Source organism: Micromys minutus (assembly GCF_963924665.1).
Source record: "Micromys minutus genome assembly, chromosome: 31".
In the NCBI taxonomy this organism is placed as follows: Eukaryota; Metazoa; Chordata; class Mammalia; order Rodentia; family Muridae; genus Micromys; species Micromys minutus.
The window spans coordinates 23,296,099-23,310,737 of record NC_137966.1 but is presented as its reverse complement, the minus strand read 5'-3'; the positions used below and the strand labels follow the sequence as shown (position 1 = coordinate 23,310,737).

General features: G+C 47.0%; 1 protein-coding gene across 4 annotated transcripts in view; it reads right to left on the bottom strand.

Moving 5' to 3' along the window:
- The window catches only part of CLEC16A (C-type lectin domain containing 16A), a 184,615-nt gene that overhangs the window by 150,217 nt on the left and 19,759 nt on the right, over positions 1-14,639 (bottom strand). For all 4 annotated transcript variants that reach the window (XM_080942201.1, XM_080942202.1, XM_080942204.1 and 1 more), the window contains 6 exons: positions 13,874-14,022; positions 10,672-10,777; positions 8,833-8,956; positions 5,728-5,902; positions 4,463-4,516; positions 1,859-1,975 (listed from right to left, as the gene is read on the bottom strand). In XM_080942201.1, coding sequence (XP_080798327.1) covers positions 1,859-1,975; positions 4,463-4,516; positions 5,728-5,902; positions 8,833-8,956; positions 10,672-10,777; positions 13,874-14,022 — 725 coding nt within the window. The remainder of the gene's footprint in view (positions 1-1,858; positions 1,976-4,462; positions 4,517-5,727; positions 5,903-8,832; positions 8,957-10,671; positions 10,778-13,873; positions 14,023-14,639) is intronic.

Genomic DNA, 14,639 nt, shown 5'->3' with positions numbered 1-14,639 from the left:
CCTCTGGTCTTGACATGCACGTTCATATACATGCATGTATATTTGAATATTCTTACCCCGCACACAAACACACACAAAGAGGTTAACTGTTCTTGCCACCTGTGAAAACCAGTTTCCCAAAGAACTCTGGGCTCACATCTTCCAACCCCAAGTCTGACTTCAGCACTGCTCATGAAAAAAACATTTGAGGAAGAACCTAGGCAACTAGACTGGAGCTTGGGAATGGTATCAAACAAAAATCATTCAAAAGGACCTAAGATATTTTAAACTGTTATTAATATAAACGAAGTGTCAATTAGCAGCAGGCGAGGTGGGGGAAAGGCAAAATAAAAAATAAACACATGTCTCCTGAGGGTAGCCTCTGAGAGGCTTCTGCAGAAATGTACATAATGGGTCAGACTGTCTCCAAATCTCTACTCATTAGAAACTTGTACATTTCAGTGCTGGTGTCGTGGAAGACTTTCTTCTGACCACTTGAAGAACACACCAAGCAGGCTGAGAGCCAGGCTGCAATCTGCTAGGCACTTGTGTAGCACTTGGGATCTATTTTCTTTCTGTGCTTACTGACTGCCCCTGCTTACTTTCCTTGATTTCCAAGTGAGATGAAACAACTTATCCTGGGCGATCCCACTAATAGGGGCCAGACTGATGACTGGGCTCTGCTGCCTGTGCTGAGTTGGTAGTGCATTACTGCATCTGTTCAGCAAAAACTACTTAAGAAGTTACAGAAAGGTCTGGAGAGATGGCTCAGCTATTAAGAACACCTGATGCTCTTGCAGAGAACCAGGGTTCAGTTCCCAGCACTTATAAAGACATGTACCTCCAGCTCTGTGGGATCCAACACCCTCTTCTGGCCTCCACGGCCTCCAGCACTCACAGGTCTTCTATCCATAGGCTCACACTGCACTCATGCACACAGGTACGACAACAAAGGCTCCACCATGCCCCACATATCCAGGTGGCCCTCCTGCCAGGACACCAGTAATAATGACAAGAGCTCATGAAGCACTACTGGTATGAGATGCTCCCTGCTTCTCTCAGATGCCTGCAGGGACTCGTGTCACAGCCTATGCAATTGCAGACATGGTAGGAAACTCACTGGGATGAGATCTCTGGGGAGCAGGTGTAAGGGCCTTTCCAACACTGGGCATGGTAAGGACACAAGTGGGTGGGGAGCGGGGAGAGCAAGTTGGGAAAGTCTGAAGGTAACATGGGGCTCAGGACACCTGAGCAGAATAGGAGGAGGGATGACTCCAGGAAGTCACAGTCCTAGCCCCAGCTGTTTCTCTTCTTTAGTGTGGAGAGTGCAACTCTAAGCTAGACAGACTTAGTTCATAATATTTAGTGACTAATCTGAAAGCCAAGAACTTCCACTTCTATGGAAACATAGGATGACTTGAGAATATGGCACACATACTCCCCAGATGACTTCAGGCTGGGTGGGACACCAGCTGTGCACAAGGAAAAGCTGTGCAGATTGCTGTGTTGGCACATCCTACTGTTCTCACGCTGACACTCACTGATGGTCACTACCTAACCTCTGTGCTCTCAACTCTCATTCTGTCTCAGAAATAGTGTCTTGTACATATAAACATCTAAAGACCAAGAGTTAACACAACCCATTCAGCAACCCACTTGATCTATTGATCAGATCCACTGTTTATGCTGGGCTCCAGATTTCCCCAGGTGCACAGCCAAAGACTCTGGCTAGGTCCTCTGTATCCTGAACCACCTTACATACCTTCACTAATGTATAAGAAAAATGTGGTATTTTTGTTTTCTTTTTTTTTAGAGAAATATGAATTAGAAAAGCAAGCACTACTTATCAAAATGCAGACACAGTCCTAGAGCAACTTACAGAAGAACTTCTGGGAACATCCTGTGCAGGCTTTGTGTATGTCTCAGATAGATCGCCATTCAGAATGACTTCAGCCAGAGAGTTCACCAGTGGGGCATGATGTATAATGAGGAAGACCTGGTGAAAGGGGGAAATGGGATAGGTATTGAAGAACTCAGTCCTCCAGTCTCCTCTTCCACAATCCAAAATCCCCATCCCATCAAGGAGAAAGCTGCCTCTCAACTCTGGAGGGCTTCATCTCCACCCCGCTGCCTTCCTTGGGAGTGCATCTGCATCATCGCTGCTCAAGTGGAGCACTGTGGGAATGGACGGACGGCCCAGCCAGCACACTGGAAGGCTTGCCAGGTTCCCTCATATAGACCATTAAGGACTGGGGAAGGGGCAGTGATGCTGAGACTCCAACACTGGAACTGTCCCAAACCCTGCTGTGGGTTTACCATGCTGGGTCCCAGCAGTGATGCAGGTGGAAGCCACCAGAGTCAGAGGTAGGTCCAGTCAGGCTGGGATGTAGAGCAGAAAGCTCCAGTTGCCACCCACCTTCCTGCCTCATGTTCAGAAGAGTGGCTTTAGGAATCAGGGTGTTCAAAACTGACCTGTCAACACCACTACTGTGTTTTAAAATGTAAAGGTGGGCCAGTGAGACAGCTCAGCATGTCTGACAACCTGAGTTCAATACCCACAACCCACAGTAGGCAAGAACTGTCTATAAAAAGTTGTCCTCTGATCACCACATGCATGCAGTGCACATTTTCCTGGTTCTGAGCCAAGAGTGTGATGGGAGGAATCCCTACAGGAGAGATGTGAAAGTGTGCCTAGGCCAGGCCATCTACACCATGTTCTTGATATGAGAGGCAACTTTTAGGGGATGCCAGCACCTATCACACTAAATTGGTACCACTGATGTGAGTTTTCATAGTAACTATGCCGACGATAATTGTAAGCATGCATCAACTTTATAGGGATGTAGATACTTTAATGGCACAAACTAGAATTAGGCTATATTATAATTAAACTGAATGACAGTATGTCAGCCCACCCCCCCCCCCCATAATATGCAGTCCTAACTGACCTGGAACTCACTATGTAGACCAGGCTGGCCAGAAACTCACAAAACTTGCCTACATCTGCCTCATGAGTACTGGAATTAGACAGGAGCATCACACCCAGCTAGGGCTCACAATTTCTAACTTAATTTTTGTTTTACACTTATTTAATTTTGTGTGCATATATGTAGGCATGTGTGTACCACTGTAAGCATGTGGACATCCGAGAACAGACAGGCAGGAGGCTCTTACCTTCTACCATGTAGGTTCTAGGGATCGAACTTGGTTCATCAGACTTGTCCTCAAGACCTTACCTGCTGAGACATTTGGCTAGACCAAGATTTTTAATTTAGAAGAGCTCCTTTTAAGGGTTGTGAAGACTAAGAAACAATGAATTAAAGTTATGAGGTACCTGAGCCACCAGTCCTTCTCTAGAGAAGGGGCTGAAGGGAAAGCACAGGAGCTAGTGACCACACTCCTCAAAGGAAAACCTGCCTGAGTGGCACTCCAACAGCTGAGGACTCATGACAATGAGTTTCTTGGTTGAACTCCTGTAGCTGAGCTAAGCAACTGACCTATTTGGGTCCTGCCAGACTCCCAGAATTCCCAGCAGGCAATGCTGTCAGGTTTGTAACAAGTTTGCAATGGCACAAAGGGCTACCAGAAGCTGTCCTGTGCTGAGGTAGTAGTGGGCCTGAGAAATAGCAGGCTTCAGACAGAGTGCTGAGCAAACGGTCCCTAGAACAAGGCTCCAGGATGCAAGAAGTGGTCAGGCTTCGTCTGGATCTAATTAGCCTCCCTGCTGTGGGAAGATGAACCCCTTCTTAGGCCAGCAGGAGCCAGCATCACCCAAACTTGAAATAGCAGGGGATCCAAGTAGAAGGGAATCTCACTAAAAGGAATTAACCTTGCTACAATGGCAGGCTTGGAACCGAGCTCTAAGCAATCATCTGGCTACTTGACAACCAGGTGAAGTGGCCCAGGAATCTGGACTGCTAGTAATGAATATATTTCTAAATATTTCTAAGTTGTGTAACTCGGTCACCATGGAGTTTTTCCCCATTCTTATCTATATTACACAGTTACAAGATGTGAAGGAGGAAACAGTTGTTTAAGGGGAGAGGTAGGCAACTGGCTTGAGATTCAAATCTCAGGCTGTGGCTACTCTACTGTCCCTTAGAAGGTGATCTGGAACCAGAACCATCACAGCCCCTCTGCATACAGCCCTGGCAAGACTCTGCTACAGCACAGCTCTGAGTGTGCATTTCTCTCATTTCTAAGCTTTGTGACCACACAAGCCCATGTCTCCAGGGATGGGGAACATGAGCAGGAGCCAACTGTCAGGAAGTGTCACTTAGACATCAACAGCATGGATGCCAGGCCTCACTGCCCTTTAGTCTCCATCTTCTCCCATGAGGCTAAACCCTACTTGCTGTATGGAAAGTAGCAGTTTCCCTCGTGTTGGAACTTTATTTCAAGACGGGCACAGAACTAGATAAGCACCTGGACATAGCCCAGGACCGCATTTGTGTAGGAGACATGGGAAGCAGAACACACATACCTGGGAGAGAAGATAGAGGGACACAGGCAGGCTGATTTTTGGCCGCTCTCCTCCCTAGTGAAGGACAGAGGAAACAAAGGTGGCTCTGGTCACAAAAGGCAAACAGAACACAGAAGACCTCAGTTCAGACAAGAAATGCATCCCCTTCCCCACTGGGTTAGTCAAAAGCCCACTCTGAGGTCAGCCTTCCCCTAAGAACTCTGCCCCACAGTTCCTGCCTTGGCAGATGATCCAATGGGCGTGCTTACTTCCAAAGTTACAGCAATATCCTTGTTCCCCAGAGGATAGGCCCTCGGCCTCTTTTCAGGAAGAGGCCTTCATTACATGAGGAAGGTAAGACTTGGGGCCCTCTGGTATAGAAAACAAAACATAAATACAAGACAAACTGTGGCTTGCCTTCAGCTTCAAGATGGTCCATGTCAGACCAGTCTTGTGAAGGATGGACCTTTAGGCCCTGGGTTTTGTGCCTTGTGTAAGGAAAAAGGCAGAAAACGCTCGAATCCTAGTCTCAGGAATGCTCTCCAGAGCTCTCCAGTGTGAGCAGAGCTGTGACTTCCTTTGATGTATTTACTTATTAGTTGGAAGAATGCCTTTGTTCTAGGTTCAAAAAGAAGATGCCATGTTTTTGGGACTCATCTAATGAGGTGCCTTGCAGGGACACAGCTTCTGCTGGATATATCTGTGTGTCCCTTGCCCTGTCCTCCTCTAACCTTAACTCTGAAGGGACAACTGAGCCTCTCTTCTGAAGCAGCTTTTGCGTAGGAGTCCCAAAACCAGCTACTCATGGCATCACTTAGAGACAGGTTTCTCAAGCCTGCTCAACCAGGTGAGCTCCCTGAAGCGAGACGGTCTCCCAGGAAGTCACCATCCCCTACCCCATGGAGGACTCAGGCTGAAAACTTGTAATGAAATCAGGAGACCTTTCCCTGAGCATGCTCCAGCACTTCCTATGCATTTCACAGGAAAGTAATGATGCTGACTGGCAACTCTTTTGAGAATTAGCTCTAGTGAGCACCAGAGAAAGCTATGGGGACAGCAGCACAGAAGCTGAGCTCTAAGTCTCTCATTTCCCTCTGACACTAGGAATGTTACATTTCTTGGTTACTTTCTCATCAAGAACAGAAGGACAGTGGACTTTGAAAGACCTTTTCCTAGGATGTGAGGCTTTGCTACTTCCACCTTCACTCCCAGAGGATGCTCCAGCCAAAGGCAGCACTGTCTCTTGGAAGACACACACAGGAGGCAGGGCGCAGCTGCAGACGCACCTTGTCGGGGTTCTCCAGGGAGTACACATAGAGAGGCAGGAAGAGCCTGTTGAGCAGGTGATCCGTGAGCACGTCATTGAGGAACTCGCAGTTGATGATCAGGATGTCATTGAGATAGTGCAGGTGGTCCAGGTGCTCAGCCACCAGGTCACTCAGTTTCCCCCGATTCCGGTGCCTGTTGAGAGAAATGCTCCTCTCAGTCAAGAGGCCAAGGCTTGGGGCCTTCAGCATAAACATAAGACACATGTAGACACCTTCACTCCCGCATCTAAGCTTGTCAATTAGGTAAGCTAGTGTAGATAATCTCTTGACTATCCACTCTGCCCCTGACAGGAAGACAGACAAAAGAATAATACACAGAACCATTTAGAAAAACATTTTAGAACTCTTGGGACTAGGCCCCGATGGCGCTGGCACAGGTAACCTACAACTGAGCTCCAAACAAGCCAGGGTAAGCTAAGAAAAACAGCGAATCCTTTGTGGGAAGCCATTGCACAACAGCCGTCTAGTCACTGGCTGACATAGTAAGATTACGATTTCCCAGCTCCCATATGACCAGTACTAATGGAGCCAGAAATCCCCGCAAGCCAAGTACCCCAGAGGTAAGGAATCATGAAGAAATAAGGCCTTACTCCAAAGCTCTGGCTACCACATGTCAGGACACAGAATGAAGACACACTCTTCCTCAAGTTCCTGCTGGAGGCATCTGTGACCTTGCAGCAAGCAACAACCGTGCTGCCTGTTTCTAGGTTGCAGTCAAAGCACAGAGTGAAAGCAGCCAGAAACAGAGTTCACTAACTCAGAAGCAGAAGGTGGGCAAAGAGCCATCAGCTGGGGAGCACTGTACTTGCATCAGGATTACCACTACCTAAGTTACAGATGCCATTTCAGAAGATAGAAGACCTGGAAAAGCCAGAGCAAAGAGAGTGGGGCCACCACTAATGAACATCACTATTGACATTTGGGACCCACCACCTGACAACTGGGTTTTCATATTTTATTGTCTTTCCCTAAACAATCTGAAATATGTTTAAGATCCTTTTAGAAGTAATGTAGGTGATAGGTTCAGATTTGCTTTCTCCTAATTCAGTGCAGTTACTCCATACCTTTATGAGATACCGATCAAAAATCCTCACTGCAAAGCCCAAATATAATGAGAATCTACAAACCCACCTTACCAGAGACCCAGAAAACACACACACACACACACACACACACACACACACACACACACACACACACACAATGTTCCATACTTAAGATACCATCAAAAATCAGCTTTAGTAGGTTTTTAATAAGCACCACTTTCTAATGTTTCCTTCAGAAAAACTTTACTGAAGTGTTCTGGTGGGTTTAACAGCATCTGTCGTATCTGACCCAGCTACCCCGATCCAGAGAAGGAGTTTGAGTGCATGAAACTGGGTACTAAGCTCCAGCCTCATGTGGGTTTGGCACATGTTCTACCACAGAGCTCCACCCCAGCCCTCTTTTTACTTTATTTTGAAACAGTCTTACTAAGTTGCCCAGACTGTTGGCCTGGAACCTGCTATGTAGCCAAGAAAGGCCTTAGGCTTTTGATCTTCTTGCATACATATGCATCCTGAGGACCTGGGATGCCAGGCCTGAGCTAGCAGGCTGAGGAATTAAGGCTGAAGAAGCCTTAATCATTGAACCTTTGTGCAGATAGTCCGTCCCTCCGTCTTCTGTGGAACCTGCATTGCTCCCACTCTGCAGCTGAGCCTTTGTAGGTGCTCCCCTCGCCACAGAACCCTGCCCCTCACTGTCCCCCATAGTATTTACAGTAACTGGTCACTGCAGAGGGCCACAGAGGACTGAGTTCACTTCCTTCCATGAAGGCTGTGATCTACATGGTTCTTATTTTCCAGAAGTCAGCCCAACCCCACCATTTCTCTAGCCTGGCTTCTTTCCTAGGGCTACCTAGCTCTTCTTGTCCAGGAGACTTCCTCCAGTGTCCTGATTCATCTCAGATTCATTTCAAGGCTAGGCAAAGCCTGTCCTTGGAGCCATGGCTCTCAGTTGATGGTAAAGTAACGCCAAGGGGCATTAGTTGTCCTGATTGGAGAGCTGCGGCCCTGCAGGCCGCTCATCATTCTGCAAGGCAAAGACTAAAGCAGTAGAGGGCCCAGTTTGGAAGGTCACGAGTACAAGGCAGAAAAAGCCACTGTAGAACAAGTCCTCACCACCATCTTAAACCATGTTTTAAAGTTCTTCTCGAGATGTGATTCACTGATAAGTAAAAGTCATTCATTTCATGTACATAGCTGAATGGATTTCTGACATTTTTGTTTTCTTGGAGTGCTAGCAGTTGAACTTAAGACCTCAGCGAGTGCCCTCTATGAAGCCCCATGTATGTCTGTCATACCTGTTTTATAACATTTTTAATCTCACCTGTCAAGAGCGCTATACTCAGCAGCAGTAGCTTTCTGCCCCCGCCCTCAGAGACACCCCCTCATCCTGTACCCCAGCCCAAACAACCACCCGTCTACTCTGTCTTTAGATTTGCTCCTTCTGGGCGTTTCAGTGACACCCCGGGCTGTGAGGCTCGTGTCTGCTTTCTTCACAAGGGTTTAGAGGTTCATCTGTCCCAGACGTGTGTCAGCACTTCAGGGAGTCATGGCTAAGTACTATCCACTGCATGGACGAACTCCATTTTGACCATTTTGTGCTCTGTGTGGACAGAGGGTACAGTATATGTGCATGTGTTTGTGTGTGGTGCTTGTGTGTGTTATCTACCTTTTGTGAAAGACGGGGTATCTCACTGGCCAAAAGGCTCCAGGGACTTGCCTTTTCTGTCATGGACCCTGTATTTCAATGTCACTTCCAGGGATAGAACCCAGGTCCTGTGACCCAGGTGCCCAGCTCTACACTTTGGTGATTCAGACATCCTCGTTTTCTGATCAGCAGCCTCACAGCCCCAGCTAGAGGAACTGCTGCCTCAGTGGAGGCAAGTAGAACCTCCAGCACCCTGGAGTCCTAACTGCCCGTGCAGACACAGTGCTGCTCTCTGCTCCTCTCTACTTTTCCTTGGTGGAAACACATCCTCACCACCCTGTTTTTTAATGAGACAACTGGAACATCACTTACTCCTCATCTGTCTGCACACAGTTGTCAAGTTCGATCACGTGGCTCCCAATAAACCAGACCAGATTGGAGAAGTACGGGACAGCGGTTTTGTCTCTGATGTAGTGCAGCATGGCCTGGTTATCCACTGAGAGGATGCACAGAAGAGACAGTGAGCCACCAAATCAACCAAGGACAGTTTCAAAAACAAAACACCCACACAAACAAAAACCACCATGAAAAACCTGGCTACCATCTGAGACTCTCTTTCCTGGAAATACTTAGAAATATTTATCTTAGTTATCAAACAAAGCCATGCTGGTGCCATTCTCTTAACTAACACACTCAGTTGTTATTGTCATAACTGAGGGCGGGACATTCAGGGCACTGGAGAGGCTATACACCAGCATCAGGCAAGACCTGACTACACTGAGAACGCAGCACTCCCAAACCAAGTCTCCTGTGTTTACTTGTAAGGCAAGCTCAGAAAAAGGAAAATCAGAGGTTAATCACTTACATGACACTGGAATAAGGAACAGGAATCGGCATTGGAGGAAAGGCAAAAACAGACAACAGTTAACAGGGTTAGGAACTGGGAAGGTGAGACAGCGGCCCAAAGAGACAGAGCCTAGGCAGGAAGCATCTAAACCAAAAGACACAGTTAGAAGAGAGCAAGAGAAAATAGATCATAGGGCAGTGGAACCAACTGTGCATGACCGAGGCCACAAACTCAGAAGCCTGCCAGGTCAATGGCTATACAGTGAATCAAGTCTGAAGGCTGGGAGAGCAAATTAGGGGTTGGAGCCCTAGCCCAGCAGGAGCAGCTGCTTCTCAGCCTTTGACCACTTAACTCTCCATGAGAGTGTGGGCCCAGAACACCCAAACGAACAGCTTTAAGTCAGAAATGCACATTCTGTAAACATCTCCAAATGTTTACATTTTAAATACATTAAATATATATATGGTATATTAAAGACAAGGTATTTCTTGGCTGTTCTGTATATTTTTTTTCCAAGACCATCTGAGACAGATAAAATGTGTTTGAGGGCTGGTTTGTGTCTACAGACCCTTAGTTTGCAACCACTGGCTGGACCCAATTAGGCTCTGAGACAAGGTCTTAAATTAAATTTAAGGTGACCTTCCCTGGCCCTCAACTGGTATTACATCTCAAGTAATACCACCTTGACTCATGAAAGTCAAAGCCCTTGAATGGTCAAGAAACTAGAGGCCCAGTTTCAGCATGGTTTCCACAAGGAAATTAACTAGCCTTTAGAAATTATCTTAAGAGGGCCAGTTCCGCTCCAAAACCTTGCAGGCAGGCAGCCTGTATGCCAGCGTGGGCAGGTCTTGTGGAAAGACTCTCCTGGACACAGTGTGGAGCATTAAGTACGGCTGAGAGGGGGGAGGAAGGACACATCTATTAACACTGGCCCTGGTGGCTGGTTGGGAATACATTACTGCCTCCTGCTGTTCGTGATGTGAAATGCTCTCATGCATACTTAAAGATAAAATACAACAAACAGCGGTAACAGTCTATTTTATAAGCCAAACCAAGAAAATTTAAAGCTAAAATTTTCAAGATAGTTTTGCTTTATCTAATTGGCCTATGGTCACTCCAGATCCCTCAAAGACTTCTTGGGATAGGAGAACATGGGCAGCAACAGGGAGCAATATTAGAGTATACAGCACAAGGGTTTCCACAAGGAACAGTGATATGCCTGCAAGCCTTTGTCAGACAAGCAGCCATGCCTCATACTAGGCAAGCTCTCCGGTAACTTGGGAACTGTGCTAGTGAGCTTAGGAGCCAGCACATGGCCTGCCTACTACCCAAGGCCCAAGGCCCAAGTGCACGAGGACATTTACCTTTGTAAACGTTCAGGGTGATGGTTCTCACCGCAATTCGAACCATACTTTCGGGATGATTGAAGAACTTGATGGCTTCTGTGTACAGGGCAAAATCATTGGTATGCTAAAACAAAAAATGATCCCAAAAGTTACACATCCACAAGACAGACTTGCTCCCAAACCTTTCTGAAATGTGTCTGACTGTGATAAAAGAAAACAAGGCAAACAAAACAGATGTCACCATGATAGGAGGTAAAGAAGCCAGAAAAGAGAAAATGTCCACAGAAAGTCTGACCTGGCTCCACCATTTAGCCATATGAGGAAGTATTTATGAACCAATTTCTTCATTTATAAATCTGGGGTACTAGCACAGTTTCTGGCCTCTAGGATAAAATGAGGTCATTTCTGATCCAGTGCTCAGCCCAGCCCTTGGCACCTACAGCGCAGGGAGAAGAGTGCTAGTTATTTATGTCAGACCTGCTTGAGTAAAGACCAAGTTGGACTAAGTTCAACATCTTTTGGCTGTTATACCATTCTCCATTTGGAAACACTGAAAGTGTAGCATTATCAGGGAGATAGAGGTTCTTGGGAGTCTCCTGCAGTTAAAGGGGGACAAAGAACCAATTAAATGGTTCAGAACAAGACCCACTGCCTTAGCCTGAGAGGACTGAGCAGAAACTGCCTGGCAGGGTACTTTGCTGCCCTCCTGTGGCCAATGTTTCTGTATCGTTCAGGGACCCAGGCTCAGGAGAGGCAGGATGGAGAGCCTCTAGGCCAGCCCTTCCTGGAATGGAACAGGAGACTCAAAATAACAACAGGGCAATTATAAAGGCAGTTTCATTTTGAGGACTGGCAATCAAGTATGAATCTAAAAGTAGAAACTACTAACCTGGCTCAGGTAAACACACAAAAACCAAAAACCACAAGGCTCCTAGGATGCCCAGCTCTTCCAGATCTGACTTCTGCGCTCCCACTATGATTCAGAGGACCTGAGCAAAGAATTCTCTGGCCCTTACCCTGGTCTGGGTTTTCTTCCACATGGGAGAGCCTTTGGGTGAAAGCTGTTCCCTAGACATGTTTACCAAGTACCTACCATGTGCCAGGGACAGGATTCTATCATGTTAATTTCTCAAGGGCATTCATGGTTTTGGCTCTTGGCTAGCATTTCCATTGAGACTAATGAATCATAAAAATCACGGTTCAGACTGTTGCCATAGCAACAAGAGTTGATGGGTAGTTTTTGTTCAAACTCAGAAAAGTTTGGGATTGTGGTCTGAGTTAAAAAACAGACTTTGAGCATGTGGGACTCAGGTGATATCTGCCACATAAACAACATGTTGCTGGCTGAATGACAGCTAGCTTCTAAGGGGGTCTTCAAACATGTTCACCACCTGTGTCACACTCAAGCTGGACTCGCCCACAGAGGCAGATCATGCCTGTATGACCAAGGAGTATGCTAGAAGTGTGTGAGTGAGGCATGGACAGCCACACTGTGTGTGTGTGTGTGTGTCTGTGTGTCTGTGTACATGACATGAGGCATGGACAGCAGCACTGTGTGTGTGTGTGTCTGTGTGTCTGTGTATCTGTGTGTGTGACATGAGGCATGGACAGCAGCACTGTGTGTGTGTGTGTGTGTGTGTGTGTGTGTGTGTGTGTGAGAGAGAGAGAGAGAGAGAGAGAGAGAGACATGAGGCTGGCATTGACAGCATCACTGCTTGTCGTGGTTTGCTGGTTGACTTGCTCTAGTGAAGCTGCCTGTAAGGATGTTGGTCAACCTGGGATGAGGATCCTGAAAAAGAGCTGCGGTCTCCCATGCACAGCCAGCTTCAGCTAACCACCATGGTAGTGAAGTAGACCCTCCAGCCACATTCCAGCCTCCAGGTGACATTAGCTCCTTGGGGCACTGTGTAAAATAGCTCTAGTAAGCCAAGCCTGAAGTTCAGACACACTGAGAAGACAGTGATGCAACTCTAATCAGTGAGACAGGGAGAAGTCTGAGGAAGACCTCTCAGACTTTTCTGAGAAGTTTTCTCAAAAGGGATATGAGAAAGGAAATGATAACAGAAGTTCTGACAACGGCATGTGACTGAGCGATGTCTGGAGCTGTAGTAGTCACATGACCATATGGAACCAAGCCCTGAACAGATGCCAGTTGCAGTTACTGAGCAGGATGTTGGAAAACCCTGGGCCCTTGACACAGTGAGCCAGCACACGAACGAGGCACAACACGGCTTCCATTTTTACTTTTCGTCTATAAGCTAAAGCGACCGTATTCTCAGGTTCCATGGCACTCCCAGAGTAGAAGCAGTTAATTTATGTAAGTTGTTAATAGCTCTCCCAAGGAATGTGAGGGACCTAACCCCTCAAGGACAGCGAGTTTATCACCTCACACAACTCTGAAGATATCATCTCATTTAGTGAATCCCTGAAAGCCATAACGAGGTATATAGTTTCACCTCATTTCTCAAAGGAGGGGTTCAGAGGGTCTGGAAGTTCTCTCACCATTGCAAGGAGCAGAAAAGCTGCGACTCAATGGACTGCCTGTCGTTTCCAACAAGGTGCCCTCTGAACAGTTTCCTCCCTGCCAAGTCAACTGAATTTTCCATTAAAATAGAAAGGCAATGTGTTTAATTAAAGAAGTCTGTGCTAGGCGTGATGGTGCACACCTTTAGTCCCAGCCCTCGGGAGCACTGGCAGGTTTGAGGCCAGCCTGGCTAACAGAGTGAGCGCCTAGGCAACAGGGGTTACACAGATACACCCTGAATCAAAAATCAAAAAGAAGAAAGAAAAGAGAAAAGCTTGTGGTGAGCAGTTGAGAACACCTCCTAAACAGTCATGAGGACCAGAGGCCACACCCACCTAACAAGCCTGACAGGGCCTCACCTGCCTCTAACTGCACCATGGAGACAGCAGAGACAGAAGGGGACACAAGGGCTTGCTGGCTGCCAGCCTACTTGAAAGACACAAAATCCTGGTTCACAAAGAGATCCAAAGGAACAAACCAGAGAATGACAAAGTAGAAATTTTAGAGCCCTTGTTTGGCCTCCATAAACCCAGAATACACATGCACATACTTGCTACACATGCACACACCACATATTTAAAAACAAAAAACTATATTTAAGTATGCGGAAGTTTGTGCTCAGGGAAGTGCTTTGCACAGCAAAGGCCTCCACACTTGGGTTAGCTCGGCAGCACACACCTGCTGGTCGCCACTCACCTCATTGTAAAAGAAATGGACAGTGTGGTTGTTGAGCTTTAATGAAAGTGTTTTCAGGAACGATATGTAATACGCCATGATCTCCTCGTCAGAAAAGTCAAACTTATGGACAATGATCGAATTTACATAGTTATTAGACAGCAAATAATCTAGGAGAGAGAACACAAAGTGGAACAGGTAAGCTTGTGCTGGAGGAAAGGCCAGCAAAGGCCACTGGGTAACGAGCACAACTCAACTAGCTGAGCACAATGGGCAGCTTAACCTTTACCAAAGAAACCACACACTAGGCAGTACCACCAGCAAGCACACACTAGGATTACCACCAGCAAGCACACACTAGGGAGTACCACCAGCAAGCACACACTAGGGAGTACCACCAGCAAGCACACACTAGGGAGTACCACCAGCAAGCACACACTAGGGAGTACCACCAGCAAGCACACACTAGGCGTACCACCAGCAAGCACACAGGTCCTTCCATGGAGGAACCTGTGGCCTCTTTTGTGAACTAAAAGAGACAGACTCAAGCATGTTTTCTGTTCATTGCTACCCCAAATGGCCATCAAAAGACATTATCATGCCTGATGCATGTGTCGCCAACCTCTATCTACCGACAGTCTATTCCCTGCATCCCTATGTGTGTCCACCTCAGGTCCTTATCCCCCACACTTAACTGGCTCTAAGGGGAGCAGCACTACTTACACCCTTGACCTCTGTCGGGGAGGCTATTGTTGTCAACAGAGCACACACCTTACGAAAGAATACA